The sequence below is a fragment of the Cryptomeria japonica genome, chromosome 11 (genome assembly GCF_030272615.1).
Source record: "Cryptomeria japonica chromosome 11, Sugi_1.0, whole genome shotgun sequence".
NCBI lineage: Eukaryota > Viridiplantae > Streptophyta > Pinopsida > Cupressales > Cupressaceae > Cryptomeria > Cryptomeria japonica.
In genome coordinates, this window is record NC_081415.1 from 503,484,811 (window position 1) to 503,505,890 (window position 21,080).

At 40.3% G+C, this 21,080-nt stretch overlaps 1 protein-coding gene across 2 annotated transcripts in view; it reads left to right on the forward strand.

Annotated features, from left to right (window-relative positions):
* LOC131068344 (cleavage and polyadenylation specificity factor subunit 1) overlaps nt 1-21,080 on the forward strand; it is a 276,602-nt gene that overhangs the window by 58,438 nt on the left and 197,084 nt on the right. For both annotated transcript variants that reach the window (XM_058003530.2, XM_058003531.2), the window contains exon 3: nt 881-1,034. In XM_058003530.2, the coding sequence (XP_057859513.1) occupies nt 881-1,034 (154 nt within the window). The remainder of the gene's footprint in view (nt 1-880; nt 1,035-21,080) is intronic.

Consider the following 21,080-nt stretch of genomic DNA (forward strand, 5'->3'; position numbering starts at 1 on the left):
GTGGGAGGTACATTGGTTCTCTCTGTAGGTGTCACTAACTTTGAGTTGCAATAGACAGGTTGTTTGAAGTCTCTTTATTTACTAATCTTATTAAGGTAGCTTGTGGCCTGAGGTTAAAATTAACTGCCAATTAGGGTGAGTTGAGGATGGTCAACTCCCTTGTAAAATGGGAGTCAATTGGATGGTTACTATTTCTTTTCATGTGATCAATATGTGGATCCCTAGTGGGAGTCAATTTGATTGTTAGAACCATCTGCTTCTTCTCCTTTCGCCTCCTTTTCATTATTCCTTTTGTTTCTTGAACATCCCTACTGCGTCATCAATGATGACATCGGTAATCCTCCCTTCTAGGCTGTGATAAAGATTTCTGATGAAATTTGTATCATATCTTCCAGTCTTTATCAGCCCTTTCTCTTCATTGGTTTCTTAAGCTCTTGCGCTGGTTTGCATTGCTTCATTTTGTGATTAGCTCTTTGTTTCCTTTATTTTATTTGCCTAGGATGTTCTCTTCCCAGAATTTTTAATTGTCAGTTGATCTATTCTTGAGTGTCATTGACCTATTTATGGTCACAAACGGACATTAATGTATTCATATTATGTTTTCTTTTTTCACTTGTCCTTCTCTTTGTTAACTAGTGACATTAATTTACTGGAGGTTTCCTCAAAGCAGTCCGTACTTTGTCTTCTCCTGTTGTTGAAATCAAAATTCCTTTTGCTCCTTTGAGTTTACCTTTTCTGCTCTGCTTTTTTTTTTCGCCTAATCTTTTCTAATTGCCTATTGATTATCAGCAACTAGATTCAGGAGTATTAGATATTTCTACTATCAAATTGCCTTATGTTGTGGATAGACTGAATAAATATTATTTTTTATATTTTGCAGCTCAATGCATTATTTTGAAGGACCTGAGTGGCAGTATCTGAAAAGGGGTAGAGAGAAATTTGCAAGAGGTCCATTGGTACAAGCAGAGCCACAAGGGAGATGTGGTGGCGTGTTGTTATATGATTCTCAAATGATAATACTTAAAGCTGCTCAGGTGCTTTTTATTTCGAGAATATTTTTGAGTGACTGTACTTTAGACACACATCCAACATGAAATGGGGACAAGTGGACAAATATGTATTCACATTGCGAATCTGAAGCAAGTGAAAAAATTGGTATAAAAATATAAGATAGCATGACTGTATGCATCTGTTAGGTGCATACATCTCTATTCTTTGTGCTCCACTTAGTGCTGATTAATGAAAGTTTGAATTTGCAGACACACCTAATTGTGAAACCATTATCACGTAGGAGTAGGTTATGAACTTTAGAATCTAGATATAACAATTATAGTTACTGTAGATTCAAACATGCGATTTTAGATGTCACTGTAGTTATCCATCAATTCAAGACTATATATTGTTTCCTTATCGTGTTTTCTTTTTTCTAAGATTGGCATGGATGTTTTCTGTATTATGCTGTGGTTCGAGTATCAACATCTCATGTTTGATCTTTAAGCATTGATGATATTATTTCTTTTTCTATTGTTATATCCTAAATTGATGCATACAGGAGAAGTAAGCATGTTTTTCACGATTTGATAGGGTGTATACATACAAATGAGCCAGGAACACATATCCTGTTAGTAAGATAAGGCCATGTGATGTCATTGTGAATGGGATATATTACAATAAGTGTGTGATAGTCATTATGTCCGTGAATGGTATAATTACGTGCAAGGTCTAGTCCTTGATAACCGTTAACATGCAACTAATGACTATTTGATAAGGACTGAACTGGTTTAGTTTGTTTCTGACATGTATTGGTTATTTATAATTAATTTTTTTTTTATGCAGGTATCGATGTCACAAAATTATCTTGGTATTCGCATAATATAAATGAAGCTTATGCTGACACCTATTCATGAATCCCGGACTTGTAAGTTAAGTTCCCGACCTGATCACACCCTAAGGTCAAGATATTACACCCTTAAAAGACTCCCAATCCTGGACTGACAAAACATACCCTTCTCATGACCAAAAGGCTAAAAACTATGAAACTATTGGCAAGCCAAAACAGAACACTAAAATACCTAAGCTATCAAGCAATAAGCGGGGGTCCCCATTTGCAATGGGGCGAAGTGTGAGCCTTGTCACAACAAGGCCTTGATCCAAAGGGCAATTTCTCAATTGCTTCGGGTTACCTGGAGTCGGATAGGCAAAATATGGGAGGGTCGGTGTTCCTTGGTGGAAGCAAGTTGGGAATAAGTTGTCTTGGCTCAAATGTAATTTTTTCTTGTGGCTGGTTGTCCAAAATAGATGCCGCACTCGGGAGAATTTATGGAAGAGAGGCTTTCAGGGGCCTTCTATATAGTGAAGAATGTACCTCGCATATTTTCTTCTAGTGTTCTTTCTCTAAAAGGATTTGGCACTTTTGGTGGGGGGCGTTGAAGCAGGTCTGTGTTCATGCCACTTCTCTGGTTGAGTTTTGGAGTAGCCTCAGAAGTCCCCAGCTAAGACTTCCTTTCTTCATATAGCTTGGGATATTGGTCCCACTTTCATTATTTGGCAACTTTGGTTAGAAAGAAAATGTAGGATTTTTTAGGATAAGAAAATGGTATCGCACCATGTGTGGGAGAGGATTACTACCATGCTTTAGGAGACCTTATCGACAAAGTGTGATCTTTCTATTACTGTGGACCTTGGTGATTTTTCTGTAATCTAGAATTTGAACTTAGGTGGCTATGTCACTAGATATTCCTTGTCGAGGAGTGAACATCTGAAAAGGAAGATCTTGCTAGAAGTTTAGTGGTCTCCCCCTCCTCGTGAACTCCTTAAGATTAATACTGATGGCTCTTCCAAAGGGAATCCTGGGTATGCTGGGATTGGAGGTATTGATAGAGATAGTTTTGGGGCTGTCCTTTTCTTCTTTTTGATGTATAAAGGGCAACAAACTAATAATTTCATGGAGGCTCTTGCTGTTTTCAATGCACTGGAAAGAGATTGTGCTCTATGATGGCGAAAGGTTATTTGTAAATTGGATTCTCAGGTGGTGATAGATATGTTGAATGAGAAAAGATTGGATGGAGTTAATTGGCAATTGGCTTTGTTGGTCAGACAAATTCTTAGTTTAGTGATTCTTTGGATTTTGTTTCATTCTGTCACATTCCTCGTGAGTGGAACAAGGTGGTAGATTGTTTGGCTAAATGGGCATTTGAGCAAATAAATGGGTGGAGTGTTGGTGATTGGGGACATTTGTCCCTAGATTATTCTCAATTTTTAGAGAAATATAAGGACATTTGTTCCCAGAGGAGGCCATTTGGTTGCTGTTGCATGTTTTATGTAACTAATGCAATGTAAATTTTTCCATACACACACACACACACATATACACACACATATACACGCACATTTATACATAAATATATGCACATTTATACATATATACATATACAAATACACATGCATATTTATCGGGAATGGCACTATATAAAATGTAAGAGCATCCTTATATTTATCCATTTGGTTGCTCTTACTTCCATGTTAGGTGATCTGTAATCAAAGGCTTGCATTTACATATAAAAATCCAGATAGATGAGCCTCGTGGCAGATCCACAATAGTAAGTATCTTAGAGGGCTCCAGTTCATCCAAGTATTTGTATTAGAGAAGTTGGCTCCACATCTCATCAGGGTGGCGAAACATTCACTAGATGAGTTTTGCACCAAGAGCGATATTCTGCATCTGTATGTCTTTAACGGCTAGCCTGCCAACATCTTTATTTTTTGTAACATCCTCCCACACAATAAGGGGAATGCAGGCATTTTCATTTGCGCCATCCCACAGGAAGCGTCGTTGCTGGGTCATTAGTCTCTTGGCCATATTGCACGTGATCTCAATGCAAGATAACATATAGATTGGTATTGTTGAAAGAACAGATTTTAGCATGGTGATCCTTCTAGCTAATGAAAGCCATCATCCCTTCCAACAAGCAGTTTTCTTCTCACATTTTTCCATAGTTTCTTTCCACAATGAGCCCCTTGAACATTCACAATCCTTTGTAAAGAATTACTTGTATTAAAGAAGTAAATCCTTGATTTTTTTTGATTAATAACCTGACCAGACCAGATGCATTTGAGTATTTGTTCAAGACTTGCCTAATCTCCCTAGCTTCGTCTATGGAGGCATTATCGAAAAGGAGGGTGTCATCTACAAAGAATTGGTGCGTAAATGGAGCCATTTCATATACCACCTTAAAACCTTTCCATCTTCCAGCCATAGCTGCTTCGACAATCATATCACTGAGTGTATCTGACATTAGAACAAATAAGAATGGAAACAACAAATCCCCCTGCCTCAGGCCATTTGCTCCATTAAAGAAACCACACGGGGTACCATTGATCAGTACTAAATATCTAACAGTGGAGATACATGCACAAACCCATTGAATCAAATCCTTATTAAAACCTAATTTTGATAGGTTTTTCATCAGGAAATATCATCTTACTTTATCATATGCCTTGCTAACATCTAATTTTAGTAACATACTTCTTATGCTTTGTCTTTTGATGGAATTGAGAGTCTCATGGGTAATAATTATCCCATTTGTTATGTTTCTTTTCGAAACAAAACTGCTTTGCTCATGAGATATCAACTTGGGAAGAATCTTCTCGAGTCTATTGGCCATAACTTTAGAGATGATCTCGCATATAGTTTTACATAGTGAAATTGGTCTAAAGTCCATAAAGGATAAGCAATCCCTACCTTTTGGAATGAGGGCAATATTAGTATTGTTTAGATCTTTCAAAATCCTTTTCTTCTTGTGATTACTCAACCAATCTCATGATATCATCCGCCATAAAATTCCAACAATTTTGAAAAAGTTGTATTGTAAATCCATCTTGCCCAAGGTCCTTGTCTGGTTTCCGTTGGAATGTCACTTCTTGGATCTCAGAGATTGTGACAAGAGCATACAAAAACTTGTTGTCCTCCACCGATACTTTCTCTGGAAGGCAGTTCAAGCAATCCATATTAATCTGTTCCACCTCATCCACACTGCCAAGTAGGCATTGGAAGTAGGCCACTCCTGCCTCTTGTATTTCTTTTGGGTCGGATACCGTGCACCCAACAAGGTTCTTAATTTGTGTAATCATGTTCCAACTTCTTTTCATCTTTGTAGTGTTGTGAAAGAATTTTGTATCATTATCCCCTTCCATAAGCCATGTCTCCCTAGATTTGGACGTCTAATAGCATTCCTCTTTGGCCAAAAATCTCACTATATTTTGCCAATAACTCTTTTTCTTATCTTTTGCACTCATTCCATTATTGATAACGAATTCACTCAAGTTTTGCATTTCCAATTCAATCCTTTCTTTCTCAGAAAAAATATTTTTGAAACTATTCTTGTTCCACTCCTTAACTTTATTTTTCATGAATTGCAGTCTTTTATTGAAAGTAAACATTGTAGTACCTTGGTTTATGTTAGAATCTTTCCACCACAACTCAGCAAGTTCATGAAATCACTACATCATAACTACATCTTCTCGGAACGAAATTTGCATTTTTGTGGCATCAATTCTTCTTCAATATATAGCTCCATAGGGAAGTGATCGGATATTGGAATCGACCAAATTTTGGAGGATGGTAGAGCACAGGAAGTAATCGAATTGCTTGACACAAAAAAGCGATCTAGTCTGTTTGCTATGTTTGTAAAGCCTTCCCGTCGATTATTCTAGGTATAAGCTCCATTAGTTGGAATAATATCATTTAATCCATTGGATTGAAAAAATTCTCTAAAATCCAGTTGGGTTCGAGAAACACGAGTAAGGCCTTTGAGTTTGTCCTCATTACTCAAAATGGCATTGAAATCTTCTGCAACAATAAATTTCTCATCGTTCGGAAAGTCTCAAGACAGGTTGTCCCATAATGCTTTCTTTTCCTCAATCTTTATTAGTTCATAGGTGTTGAAAATGATAAAATGAAAGGTTGGATGATAGATTGGATGCATTAAAAGCCATCCAATTTTGTGACAATTGCTGGTTGATGGCAACTACGTTGTTTTCTTTCCACATTAATCCCTAGCCGTTGGAGACACCTCTGTTTCCCCCCGAGGGGTGTGTGTTCAATAGTGCATAGCAGTACAAAAATGTAGGAAATATGACAGTATACAGCAATGCAAGTAAACATAAGAACTCATATGTCTGTATTCATTAATGCCAAATGCTAGTACATTCAAAACATAGCTTTCTTCGACAATCTCTACACACTACAATAGGAAACCAAGTACATATATATAGGTGTTGGTACAGGTTGTCCGGTGCCAACTGTCGACAACCGTCATGTAACCATTGACCCTTTACACACGTAACATTCTAATTACAATATGACATAATTACCCGACAACATCATCCCCCCCAAAAAAGGTCATCTCTTGACGACATACAAACAAAATAGGAAATGACACTAAGACCAAACATGAAAATCAAACCTGAGGGGGTACAGAGGGCATCCCTGATGAAGAAGGGGCCGGTGGTGGTGGTGCTGCCAACTGCTCCCTTAGCTGGTAAACCTGTTGTGTCCGATGCTGGAGATCTCGCTTGGCTACCAACTGCCTCTCCCTAGATTGTTTCACCATAAAAACTACTTCCATAAGCTCCTTCTGCTTCCCATCCGACGCCTCTAAGGTAGATATGAGACGGGTCTCAAGGGCTGCCCATTCGGCTACCTCGTGTGCACGCCCCACTGTCTCTTGGGCCAATTCTGCCTTGGCACGAGCCAACTCCTCCTCTAGGCTGGTCGCTTAGGGTCTCTGCTACTGTGCTAGCTCCATCTCCATTGTATGCAGGCGAGTGGCTAGCTCCTCCTGAGCTATGATGGCCGCCACCCACTTTGTCTCTGCTGCTAAGGCACCATGCTGGGTACGTTTGAGCTGGTAGTACTTGTCCCGGAAGGCTTGCTCTACCCGTTGTAGCAGCAAGTGTACTCCACCAACCCCAACCATCTCCTCACTCCACCAACTTGCCAACATCTTGGGAGTCTCCACAGTAGGCCAGCCCCTGGCCTCAAAACATCTCCCAAACTCGTCAGCACAACCTCCGGTGGCAAAGGCGAGGAGTTCCTCAATGGTAGACTGCCTGACGGTCCGCTCCTGAATAGAGACTGCTAATCTCCATGCGCTGGCCTCAACCTCTGCTGCCATCCTCTGCGCACTAGCTCCCATCTGTGCCAAAAATATCTCTATGCCCTCTGGCTGGCTCTCGATAGTGGCCTGCTCCTGTTGTTGCATCTCTGCCATCTCTTCCTCAAACCCAACGGTGTCTTGCAGGAAGTCCATCGGCAACTCCTGTTGTCTCGCCTCTTGATGAGAACTACCCTCATCAAGGTCCACAATCTCAGGAAAAGGACGTCATTGGGGTGAGGTAGGCGGGGGTCCTAGTGGTGTCATGGGAGTCATCTCATAGCGACCCAACCACACATCCATGGTGGCATCATCATCTCCGGTCACCGTACCCTCTGCTGCCAAGACATCCGTACGTACCGATTCCTTCCATACGGTAGACCCAATGCAAGGAGGTTCACTGGGAACCAATGACACCGCTGGAACATCCTCTGCTGGAACTGCTGTGGTGACCCTAGAGGGTGTAGGCAATGAGGGTAGGGGTCTCAACTGCCCAAATCCTGGGATGGGTATGGCTGGTATGGCTCCCACCGTCACCCCCAAAGTTTGGAGAGGTGTTAGTCCTCCCTCCTGAGTCAATACTACTGGTGCATACACCAGTCGCCCTACTCCCGTAGGTCGGACTCCACCCGTCGGTAATCCACGGATTCCTCTTGTCATGTGCCGAAAAGACATTGCGTGGTCGCTACTCTCCTCTATACTAAGGGCTTTCTCTACTTCCTTCTAGCTTAAAGGCGAAATGTGTTGTGACTTTGGCTACTCCTAGAAGAAGTGTCCTTAGAATCGTCGCCTTCCTCTACACTACTATCAACCTCTTATGTAGCCTCTTCTTCTGCATCCTCGTCAACTGTCTCTGTCTCCTGTTCCATGTCTACCTGTGGTGGTCTGTTGCTTCCTGCTAGAATGGGCTTCCCCGCTACCTGCCATGGTATCCAGGTGGGTCCAATAGAAAATGGCTGGCTGTGAAGGGTCCTTCGTTTCCCGAGGTTTCTAGACATGCTTCTCCGACAATACCTGTGTGTGTACAACGTCGAGGAACAACCCTATGGCGTGAAACGACATGTAAAAAGCCTTGTGTCGTAGGATCAAGAATTCATGGATTCTGTCGGACAAAACTGTTGCCCAGTTGTACACCGTTCCATTCCTCATGCCATTCATAAGTGCAATCATGGGTACCGCCGTGTCTGATGCCCTGCTGGATCTTGTAAGTTTGCTTTTCATAACATCCATCAGACAATGCCAATCTCCTGGAACGATGTAGGACTTTTTCAATCCTTTGCCCTTAGGTGCCTTGATCGTATCCCATTCCTGGTTTGAGAGATCACTTCAACAAATTAACTGCAGTAGTTGCTCTTTCCTTTTTGGCGACATCTTCGTGGCATTCTTGTCTATTTTCTTTCCCTCATTCGGTATGCCAAATACCCTATCAAAATCGTTGAGTGTAAAGGAAACGGTCATAGTGCTCTGCTGGTAAGAGAAAGTGGAGGCCCTCGTCGCGCTGTCATATGTGGCCACCATCATTCGCAGACATGATTCAAAATCCCTAATGGTGAAGATGGGCATTTGAATTGCCCAATGCACCCGTGCTTTCCTGAGAGATTCTTTAATTACATAATTATTTGGGGTTTCTAGCCACCAGGTCCTGCATACATTTCCACTCAATCCTTCAAATGTAACAGTGTCGGGTGTGATTTTCTCCGGCATTGTCTTCTTCTTGGCCTTTTTTGTATCTCCTGGCCCTGCAACTTTAGTCTAGACTGCAACACTCGCTTCCCCTTGCCCTTGGCTGTCGTGCTTCCGTTTGCCATTTTCTTTGACTTAGACAGTTGGTCTAACTGCTGCAACCGTTTTCTCCAGTCGAGCTTCCCTAATCTCTGTTTTCCTAACTCCATCAACTGGTTGCAATTACCTGTATCCACACTTAAATATTTTCAATTACTGTTATTTCTCACCTTGTACGACGATTTATCTTCTTTTATGCTATCCCTTGTACGACACGTCGTATGGTTTTTGTGCTTCTTGTGACCTGTACTGATTGCACAAAACCCAAGTCTTTTAGCTCAATTCGCTTCACAGACCACGAGTACGGATTCCACGTCGACACTTTCTAATTTGTACGGATGAATGGGGGTGTACGGACTCTCTTAGGCTTCTGCAACTCGTCTGTACGGAATTGTTTTCTTGCCCCAAAGACACGGTGTGTACGGCTTGTCTTGACTCCATTCGTACGGAAATCACCCTGGTATCTCATCGTACGGTTCCTTCTTCCCTTTGCCGTACGTTGCCCTCCAGTCACCGTATGGTTTGTCTTCTGTTGCTACCGTACAAATTTTGCATGGTCTCTTTTATGTATTTTTTTGGTGTGACCGTATAGATTCGTCTTGTACGGATTTATGGAATACACCGTATGGTCAATCTTTATCCTGTTTATTTCCCCCGTTGTACGACCTCCTTGCATTCTTTTCCACTTTCTGCTAGTGAGCGTACGAAAATTGTGAACGTATGGGTTTAAAAGGCGAAGTCAGTACATTCCATGTCCCTCCTTTAACTTTTCTGCGTACGACCGTACGGTGATTTCCATATATATATATATTTTTTTTTCACCGTATTGTGATAAACTACATTTTTTTATTTTATAACAGAAGTTAAATAGTTACCTTTAAAATTTGTCCAGCTGGGCCTCGCCTTCGGGCGATCTGGGTCATTCCGTTGCTGCCTATGGTGGTAAATTTTCAATTTTGACCCGTTTACGGTCTCCTTTATCGGCTGGTCACCTAATGTCTACAACTTAATTGCTCCATTTGCAGCTACCTCTTGGATTTTATATGGCCCCAACCATCGGATTTAACTTTCCTAGGCTTAATCTCATTCTGCCCACTATACTTCAACACCCACTGTCCTGGACGAAATTCCATGCGCCGGATGTGCTTGTCATGCCAAAATGTTTCGTCTTTGTTGGGCGGCTTCAGTGGCCCATTGGGGCATCATTTTGCGTTCATCCAACTTGCCTAACGAGTACAGCCACTCCCGCAGGCTTTCCATATCTCCTAGATGATTCTTGATTGCAATCCTTAAACTCAGAACCATGAATTTTACTGACACAATGGCCTCCTGGCCGTACATTAACTAAAAGGGTGTCTGGCATGTGGTGACTTTGTAGGTGGCCCTGTATGCCCATAGTACCGATGGCAACTTCTTTTCCCAATCTTCCTGTTCAACTCCGTAGGACTTATAGATCACCGACACCAGTATTCTATTAGTAGTCTTAGCCTGCCCGTTGGCCCTCGGGTAGTACGAGCTTGACAAGGAATGAAAAATCTTGAATTCTGTCGTGAGCAGCTTGACGACATGATTCACAAAGTGCCCACCGTGATCAATCGTCAGTTGGATTGGGATGCCGTACCTTGTAATAATCTCTTCATAAATGAACTTGGTTGTACTCAAAGTTGAGTTATTAGACAGTGCTCGCACCTTAGCCCACTTCGTAAGGTATTTTGTTGCCACCACAATGTATCGACATCTCCGTGTTCTGTTGGCCTTCAAAGGTCCAATGAAATCCAGACCCCAATGTTCAAACAAATCCTGGGCATGGGATGGATTGGGGGGCATAAAGTTCCGCTTTAATTGTTTTCCTGCCCTCTGGCACGTATCACAGCCCACCACCCATTCCTGTGCATCATTATACAGGGTGGTCCACCATAGTCTGGCCAGCAATACTTTGCGTGCTGTGGTGTCTGGACCCATGTGGCCTCCTGCGGGCCCTTCATGTGCTTCTTGGAGGACTCCCGAAATTTCTTCTTCCATCACACACCTTCTGAGGACTTGGTCGGGTCCCATTTTAAACAGCAACCCATTAATTAGTTGAAATGTCCTGCTTCTCAAGACCAGCTTCTCTCACTCGGTAGCATCTTGGTTGGGAACCGAGAGGTGGACAAGTATTCCCCAATGTTCACATACCACGGCGGTAGTGCCGCAATTTGAAACAAATGTGCGTCAGGAAAATCATCATTGACTCCCTCCGGCGGCTCTCCCGACCTAATCTGGGACAACTGATCAGCAATCACATGGCTCTTGCCTGGCCGTACAATTATTGTGAATGTGAACTCTTGAAGGAGCAGTAGCCACCTGCTTATTCTGCCTTGGATAATGGGTTTATTTACCAAGTAACATCAATGATTGGTGATCCACATAGAAAGTGAAAGGTGTCGCCAGCAATTAGTGCCAAAATTTTTGTACGACATAGACCATTCCGAGGGCTTCCTTCTCAGTGGTACTGTAATTCCTCTCGGTTTTCGACATCAAGCGACTGGCAAACTGGATGGGATGGTCGAACCCATGTCCCCCTTCCTGTGCTAGCGTAGCCCCAATGGCATAGTTTGAGGCATCCACGTGTACGTGGAATTCTCGGTCCCAGTTTGGATAGGCCAGATTGGGTGCGGCCACCAGTCTCCTCTTGAGTTCCTCGAATGCTTCCCCTTGCATATGTATGGTTCGCCCTTTCTTGTCAGTTTGTCCAGTGGGAATGAAAGTTTAGCAAAGTTCTTGATGAACTTCCGATAGTATCCTATATGTCCCAGGAAGGACTTTACTCCCGTTACATCAATGGGTTACTCCATCTCCACAATTACTCGTACCTTATCCGGGTCAGTTTTCAATCCAACTTTACAAACAATATGGCCTAGCAACTTCCCTTGTGGTACCAGAAATCTGCATTTCTTCGTATTCAAGGCCAGCCTGGTCCTCCGACATCTCTCCATGCATTCTCTCAGTGCCACCAAGTGAGTGTCTTCGCTACTAAAAATTGACTAGTCATCCAAAAAGGCCTTAAAATTTCCCTCAGACATCTTATCGAAGATGTGAAGGACTATCCTCTGAAATGTTGCCGGAGCATTGCACAAACCGAACGACATTCGGTTGTACGCATAGACTCCGTCCTCCACCACAAAGGTGGTCTTCAACTTGTCCTCCTCAGTTATCAAAATCTAATTGTATCTTGAAAAGCCGTCCGGAAATGAGTACATTTCATGGCTAGCCACCTCCTCCAGGATGCTCTCTGTGAGAGGTATAGGGAACGGATCCTTGATAGTGACTGCGTTGAGGCACCGAAAATCCACGCAGATGCGGATCTGGTTGGCCTCCTTCAGCGAGATCACAATCGGCAAGACCCACTCACTTGTCTCCACCCGAAATATGATGCCGACTTCCAGCATCCGTTCGATCTCTTCATTCACCTTGGCCACATAGTTCTTATTGATTCGGTATGGCCTCTTCCGTACCGGCTGGGCTTCCGGGACCAAATGGTATCCGATGGACGCACAATTCGGGCGGGACCCCTTTCAGATCCTTGTAGGACCAAGTGAACACGTCCTTGTATTCCATGAAAATTTTGAATGTTGTAGCCTTCAGCACTGGGCTCCAATCGTCTCCTACCCAGATATTTCGAGGGGTGGAACCATCTCATAAGTTCATCTCCTTCACGGTGGGGTCTTCGTGTTGCATTGGTTTGTCGTTTGAAAACTCGTACGTCAGAACATCATTCACTTTGGCGTCTCCCTCCTTATACTCCCTGTATTCTGGCGGGAACTCATCTTTCTCGCTTGACTCTTCTTCAATTTACAGCATGTGACATGCAGGGTGGAATACTTCATAATCTTCCATTTGCCAGTGGAAGAGTCCATTCAATGAGCAAATGTCATCTTCCGAGCAGCCATCGAGTTCAAACACTCCTTCATTATTTGGTTCCATCTCGTCTTTGCCTTCATAGGAATCTCACTCCCATCTGTTTGAGTCTTTTGAATTTGAGTCGGATGATGCAAGCTCCTCACCGACAACCTGGGTCCTCAGATCAATAATGTACTTCCGCCCCCTTTTCACCATGGAAAGGGTGTTCTTCCAATTGTGGTTCACTTTTGCTGTGACCAACCACCCTCTCCCTAAGATTAACCCCTGGTTTTGGGCAATTTGTGTCGTCGTGGTCTCCAGGACTACACCATCTGCACAAGTTCTGCGGTGTTTCCTCTTTTTGGCAATCCCGCGCAAAGTGTCCCCACTGGTTGCAGGCCCGACACTGAATCATCGGTCGTCCTTTGGCATCATACTGCATTTGATTCCGGTTATTGTTATTATTATTGTTGGCTCTTCCTCCCCTTCAGTTACCTCTGTAACCGCCGGATGGTGCCGTGGTGTTGGCTTGAGGCTGGGATGTGCTTGCTGTAGTAGAGGGTGACATCTGCTCCTGGGTGAAGAGCACCTGATTCCCCCGCGTGTTCATGTTATAGGGACATTCTTTGGTGGAGTGTCCCAACACTTGGCAAATGTCTCAAAAGGCCTTTTTAGGACAGGAGCCTTTTGTATGACCTTCCTCCTTACACTCTGCGCACCATACTTCCTCATTCTTACTGGTGCTTCCCTTCATGCTTTTGAATTCCTTCATCATGCGATGCATATCCTTTTGGAGGGCTTGCACCTTCTTGCTCGGCCCCTCGTCACTGCTACTTCCGTCGGAGGAATCCTCCTTCAGAGGGTTTGTCTTTCTTCTTCTTGGATGTCTTTCCTTCACTTTCCAGGTCCATTGCCTGGTTATAGACATCTTCATAGGCGGTGGGTGGTACAATTTTCATTTTCCTCTTGAGGGATGATTTCAAACCCTCCACAAACCACCTTTTCTTTAATCCATCACCGGGCTGGTTGTCCATTTTTCCCAGCAATTCCTTTAGGCGCCGACTATATGCTCGGATGGTCTCGCTTTTCCCTTGCTTGGTACTCAAGATTTCTGCCACGATTTCATTGTCGTCTCTGAGAAGTCGAAACTCTGTTTCGAAGGCTTTATGTAATTCATCCCAAGTTGCAAGCTCCGTTTTATCAGCATCGGAGTACCAATCGATGGCTACCCCTCATAGGGTGGCAGGGAATTGCACCACCCATTCCGCCTTGTTGGTCATGCCATTGGTTTACCAGATTGTTTCACATGTATGGCAATGCTGTACCGGGTCTTCTTTCCTGTCTCCATTGAACTTAGGCAATTTTTGCCCATTCGCCATCACGCTTTTTGGCAGTGGCCCAGTTTGCCCTCCGGAACTCGAACTTGACCCTACAGGAACTCCTCGAGACACTGGTTCTCCAGAAGGTACTCCGCCGAGATTTGGTACGTTGGGTCCCACCAAGTTGCTCTGACTACCAGGGTGTGATGAGCTTGAACCGAACATATTGCTTCTACTACCATGACCTTGTGTCCTCCCGACACCTTTGGTCGCACTGGTATCCTCCGCCTCTTTGTTCTCGGTCTCTGTCTCCTCTTCCCTCCTGGTCTCAACACCTTTGTATGGCGTGTACGACTCTATCGTACTCCCGTCACCAATCTCTTCCAATGTCAAGGAAAGGTCCTCCAACCGTTTTTTGGTGGTTTCTATTAGTACGAAAACTTGGCTCTCAACACGCGAGCCATCATTGCCAGTTGCGCTTTCTTCGGCAAGTTTCTTCAGTCGTCGCCGATGTTCTGCTTCTTGTTCTACCCTCAGTGTCTTCGCGGCTGCCTAGTGCGCGTCTTCTTCCTGTCCCTTCGGCACACGGTTTCTATCCTTGTTCAACGTCACATGCATCAATTCCTTCTTGCCATGGGGTTAAAGGTTTGTTGATGGCTTTCGTCACATTCCTCTTCCTCTCGTTGACTCCTTTCTTCAAATTGCTGCAAAATTTGTTTACGAACGGGTCTTGTAGTAGGTTTCTTCCCGACCAGTTTGGAGAGCAAGGAATGCTTGTGCCAATAAGCTAGGCAAGTTGTTCATCAACCGGTTTCCGGCCGGACTTACGTCAAGGGCACTCCGCACTGCGCTCTCAGGGACGTCCTCGGTCGTGGCCTCCCTCCGTACGTAAGTTTCGATGGATGCCTATAGGATGCAGGTGAAATCTCTTGTCAGTGCTCCCTCTCCTTCAAACAATTCCGTCGGCTCTTCCTCGGGATTGCTACTTTTCCCCTCACTCACTGGTTGCCCCATTATCGTTGTGCCATGTATTATTTTCCTGTCATTCCAAGTTTAATTTGGCAATGATGCCAGATGTTTTCCCCCGAGGGGTGTGTGTTCAATAGTGCATAGCATTACAAAAATGTAGGAAATATGACAGTATACAGCAATGCAAGTAAACAAAAGAACTCATATGTCTGTATTCATTAATGCCAAATGCTAGTACATTCAAAACATAGCTTTCTTCGACAATCTCTACACACTGAAATAGGAAACCAAGTACATATATATAGGTGTCAGTACAGGTTGTCCAGAGCCAATTGCCGACAACTATCACGTAACCACCGACCCTTTACACACGTAACATTCTAATTACAATATGACATAATTACCTGACAACAACCTCTCGCATCATTAAAAATTCCTCTCCATCCCCGACAATGTTTTGTAAAAATTTCTCATTCTCTAGCACTAAGATTTGTTTCTTGAAGCAAAATGACATCGATCAATTGGTGTTCAAGTTGGCGCTTGATCATGCATTGCTTGTTAGGGGCGTTTAAGCCCCTAACGTTCTATGTAAGGATCCTCATCTTCCCCTAAGGGAGGCCACTGCTCCCTTGGACGTTAGATAAGTTTTAATAAAAGTTTGCTCCTTTTGCTGTGCATCTTCTACTTTCTTCTATTTGTTGGTCTTCCGTCTTGTACGCTTTCTCATAAGGCCAAAATTTAGGATTATTGCTTCCGATTGTGAGATCGATCTTGGATCCACTATGTCAAATTCGTCGACCACCGCATCTTGTTCCCGTTCTTCTTCGCCCTTTGTCTCGGGATTATGATCTGTTAATCCGGAAAAAAGAATCATCGCCAAGGGCGCTACATCTTTTTTAGGCGAGGGGCTCACCGGTTCGTTCCTCTCCGAACTATCTTCGGTGGGAAACCTAATTGTGTTTTGTTAATCACACCTATCTGTGTTGTTGTATTGAGGTGGGGAGGGATTTTTCTTGGGAGTCCATCTTTGGGGAACTGGCCTAGGGCAATCGACTTCATTGTGCCTGCGGCTTTTGAATCTCAAAGAATTTTTTTTTTTTTTGGCTGAATCTCCAATTCTTGCTTCCACAGGCTAGATGATGAAATTAAGTTGATTTCCATTGGCAGTTTATAAATTGCTATTAGCCTTATTCTTGCATATAGCACTGAATCACTGTTAGAACATAATGTTATTAGGGATCACATCCTTATAACATTTATATATAATGTTCTAATATAAGGTTATAAAACCTAATATATTATATGCTTTATAAGCATATCCCATTTGAAATAATTATAATCTAATAACTATTAGATTATTAATTTTTTGTGAGTGGGGGTTATTGAAAAGGTGTGACTAGTGAAGTCACCCTTCCTCCTATATTTAAGGAGGTTCTCTCTCATTTGAGAGGTGTGTGAATTTGGAGCTTTATGGTGTGTTGTATCACTATGCATATGAGGTATTATTGGCCATGTGGAAGTATTGGAGGAGTGTCCCCAGGTTCATGTCTATTTTATTATAGACTATATTTGTAAGTGTTTTAATTAAATGATGCTTTATGGGGTTTTTTACTCGAAAGGGTTTTCCCCATGTATATCTTGTGTAATGTGTACATTTATGCATCTATGTTTCATATTTCATTTACTTTATAATCTTGTTTATAATGATTAGTATCCTAAGATCCTAATTTCTAACATGGTATCAGAGCCTATTAGGCTATACTAATCATTTTTACAGATTATTCTAGAAGATCTATAGAACTTGATGGGAAAATTCCTTATGCTCAATCAACATGTATGTTATATCATTAAGTAATTTCAAAATACTCATAAAATCAAGCAGGTGTACAACCATTTATATTATTTTACATTGGATAAGGATAAATTTGAGATAGTTTTTTCTTTGAAATAACTGACAACTAAAAATGTTCTTTTTAGTGAAAATGTATAATCAAATAACTTTTAATATTATATCCATATTGATAAATATATACTTTTAATAGTTTATCCGTATTGATAATTATATACTAATCAACAATAATTCTCAAAATTGTTTTTAAAATTTTCCAAATCAAATTCATTTTAAGTAGCTGGTTGGTAATTCCCAACACCTTTTAATAGATTACATCATCAACTTATAAAATTTTCTTTATAATATCTTGAAATTAATAAAATATACATTGTTTTAAATATCATACATAAACTTGTCTAAAACACATGAGTTTCGTAAGAAATCCTACCTTTCATTTCCATATTGTTGTAATCTCCATACTCCTCATTTAAAATAAAAGACTTGTCCTTGTACGAAAGGTTGAGGAGGGAAAAAATGAGTCATAACCCTTCACATATAAACACATTGTGTTTCAAACATTTCAACTACTCTTAACACAGGAATTTTGTGTTGAAGAAGTCATTTGTGCCCCATTCAAAACAACGCATGAAAGTAAAACATTTACCAAGTTTTTTTTACCATGAATTTTTATTCATATAATTTGAGAATGTATAGAGTCTATACAATGCATGAATCATTCCCTCTTTTTATCATATTCGCGTCTTGATGAGGTTCTAAACTCTTTGCAGCGAGATATCTTTTCTTTTGACAGTTTCCCTATATGCATTATATTTAAGTAGTGGCTTAAACCTTATGTATGTCTAAGGTATTAAATTGAATAATCCGTGTGTATTACTTCCACAAGAATTTTACTAGCCAACTGTAAAAGCAGATTATTTGTTCTAATAAGTGCTAACACAACACAAGCATAGACCACACACATCAGCTATAGTGTCTCGCCACCCCACCTACAGTATGTTGAAGCCATAGTAGTAATATTGTTTGAAATCATAAATAGGGTTCAAAAAAATGGCAGAGAATCTATACAGATACTTTTTTTTCCATCTGTCAGGCTTCTTTTTCCTGTAAATGACACTAACACAATACTATCAATATAAGATATAAGAAAGAACAAAATTAAAATGGGGATTTTCTTCCCTTTTTTTTGTTTTGTTTGAACTAAACATTCTTATAGAAGATACCATTCAATATTATCAACTTAATTATTAACAACTATTTGTGCAAATTTATCAAAATTATATAAGTAAATATAGAGTACCTTCAACACGTCGAAACTCCTTTCTATGGAAAGAACCTTATACATAAAATTTGGCTCATATAAAACCAAAATCTCATTAACATTATCTAGAATATTCTATTAATTTCAAAATAAGTCTAATTGACCTCCTTTATTAGAACAAGATCTTAAATAAATAAAATATACATTTCTTGTTAATAGCTAAATAAAATATAAAATTATTAATTACAAAATATTTATCATCATGCACTAAAAAAAAAATTCTATTTTTCCTCTAAAAATACTTTCATCAATTCCACTATATATTTTAAGAATAAAAAGTAGAATACCTTGTAGTCCTCACGAATTATGAAAAACCTTAGTTATGATTAATTGATGGACACTATTTATGTCATCTCCTCCCACATAAGAAGATAAAACTTTTTAGTGGAATGGTCATTGGAAGTAAGAACAGCTATAATATAGATGGGCAAATTCGTTGGGTTGCAATGAAAAGTAATACAACGTTTGAAAGTAATACAGTGAAAAGGTGAAAGTTTTTTGGAACATCACTCAAGCTGCCTAAACTTTTGATTATCTCCTGTTAAAGCTAGGGTATTTTGATTTTTTGGGTGATATCAACAGCAGTATAAATACGAATAATAGCACAGGAAAATCCATTTAAGTTTAGGCAATTATCTTGCATGTGAATAATTTAATAGGAACTTCAGATAAGTATTCATGGCTAGGGATTGACAAAAACTTGATATTAGATATTTTATATGTCATAGAAAAGAGAAGTCCATTCATGGTCAATATTAAAAGCTAGAAAAAATTTTCATTATTTTTCATATTGAAATGGATAAATTTGTTGCCTAAAGAATGACAAGGTAAATCAAAAGGTAAGTTTTTTTTTAAGCTCTTACATATCCATAGATAAAATGGAATTGCTTATAGTATTAAATCCTATCTTCAAGTGGCCCTTCCAAACTACTTATATTGTTATGATCTATATTAGTGCATTGATTTGCATTACAAAAAGTCATATGTGAACTAGTAGGAATAAAGGGAAAGAACATCATGATTTATCGCAAATTTAATTTTTTATAGGTATTTGATGGAGGATATGTTAACATTAGGAATATTCTTGATTATAGTATGTTTGATAAGCAAATTCCTTGATATCAAACTATCACAATGATAAATGGGAAATCATCTATCTATCTATAAATGTAGGGTAAAATATTTTTTTTATGAAATGTACAAGCTAGTAAATATGCATAAGTAAATTAAAAAATTTCTCATTAGCATCCTTTTTTGGAGATCCAAGTGATTTGTTATTCTATATTTGATCCATTTCTTTTCAATCATACTATTTATAATGGGTGACTATCGCCCTTATAAACTATCTGGGGAGCAAACCTAGAAAGGATAGCTCACCCGTTGCCTAATTTTTTATGGATCATTACTATATGTAGTAGTATGTCTATTTTTTAAAACATGACAACTAATTATTCATGCTTATTCTCATGAAAATATATGTTGATATCCTTGCTACAAATTATTGGACTAAATTTTACATTTTTTAGGAATATTATATGATCTTTGACAAATGACAAATGCATAATATTGTGTTTTTTCTTTGCACCAAAGATCAAGTTTAATTGATTACTATGTTACTAAGTATATTGTTTCTTTTATGATGAGGTTATGTGTTATTATACAAATTGGTGCAAGTGTTATTACATGGATGATGCAATACTTTAATGAGAAGACTATCTTCTATCTGTCTTTGAATCAAATGGGCAAAATATAAATGTAGCTCTTGAAGAATCGATATGGCATTGAAGATTTATGGAAGAGTTCCATTTGGATGCATATGAAAGTACCATATTACTTGAAGTTACTTTACTCTTTCTAGAGAATATCATTTCTAAAGATCAAAATAAACATTGAAGATCATGGGCACCTCACTCAAGTGAAAGCATTATATAATAAAGGCACCTTGAAGATCATGGGCACCTCACTCAAGTGAAAGCATTATATAATAAAGGCACCTTGAAGATCATGGGCACCTCACTCAAGTGAAAGCATTTTATAATAAAGACACTTTGAAGATCATGAGCACATACTATATATTATATTTTTAGCCATCACTTTGAAATCCTCTATGCAGTGATTGGCTTTGAGGTGATGCCATTAAGGGGGAGTGTACATGACACCACCTATTGGCTAAATCCTAGATTTAAGACCTAATAGGCATAAGACCTTTAGGCATTATATGCTCCAAATTCAAATAATGCTTGGCCTTAGGTGATGCCATTGAGGGGGAGTGTGCATGTCAATGACACCACCTAGTGGCTAAATCCTTTATTTTTTAAGTCCTACGGGCACAGTATCATAAGACCTACGGGCAGATTTTTTTAAGTCCTACGGGCATATTGTAAATTCTTCTCCTTGTAAAACTTCCACTTGTAAAAGCATTGCATTAAGACCTACGGGCACTATGTAATGAACCTGGGGAGAGGCTAATTTGAGGGGACCGCGGCTCCAATATAATTTTTCAAGACCTCACAGCATCATTTTTAAAACACTGGGATTATAAATTATGACAAGATGACTTTCATGTAGTCCGGAATGCATGATCTTCATGTTGGCATATATTTGTGTCCCTGTTTATCACTGTCAAAGAAGACCTACGTTACTGGGGTGCTTCATTTTTTCTTCTATGGAAATTGACATGTGATCCCCTATTAACATTAAGGGGGAGTGTTAGAACATAATGTTATTAGGGATCACGTCCTTATAACATTTATATATAATGTTCTAATATAAGGTTATAAAACCTAATATATTATATGCTTTATAAG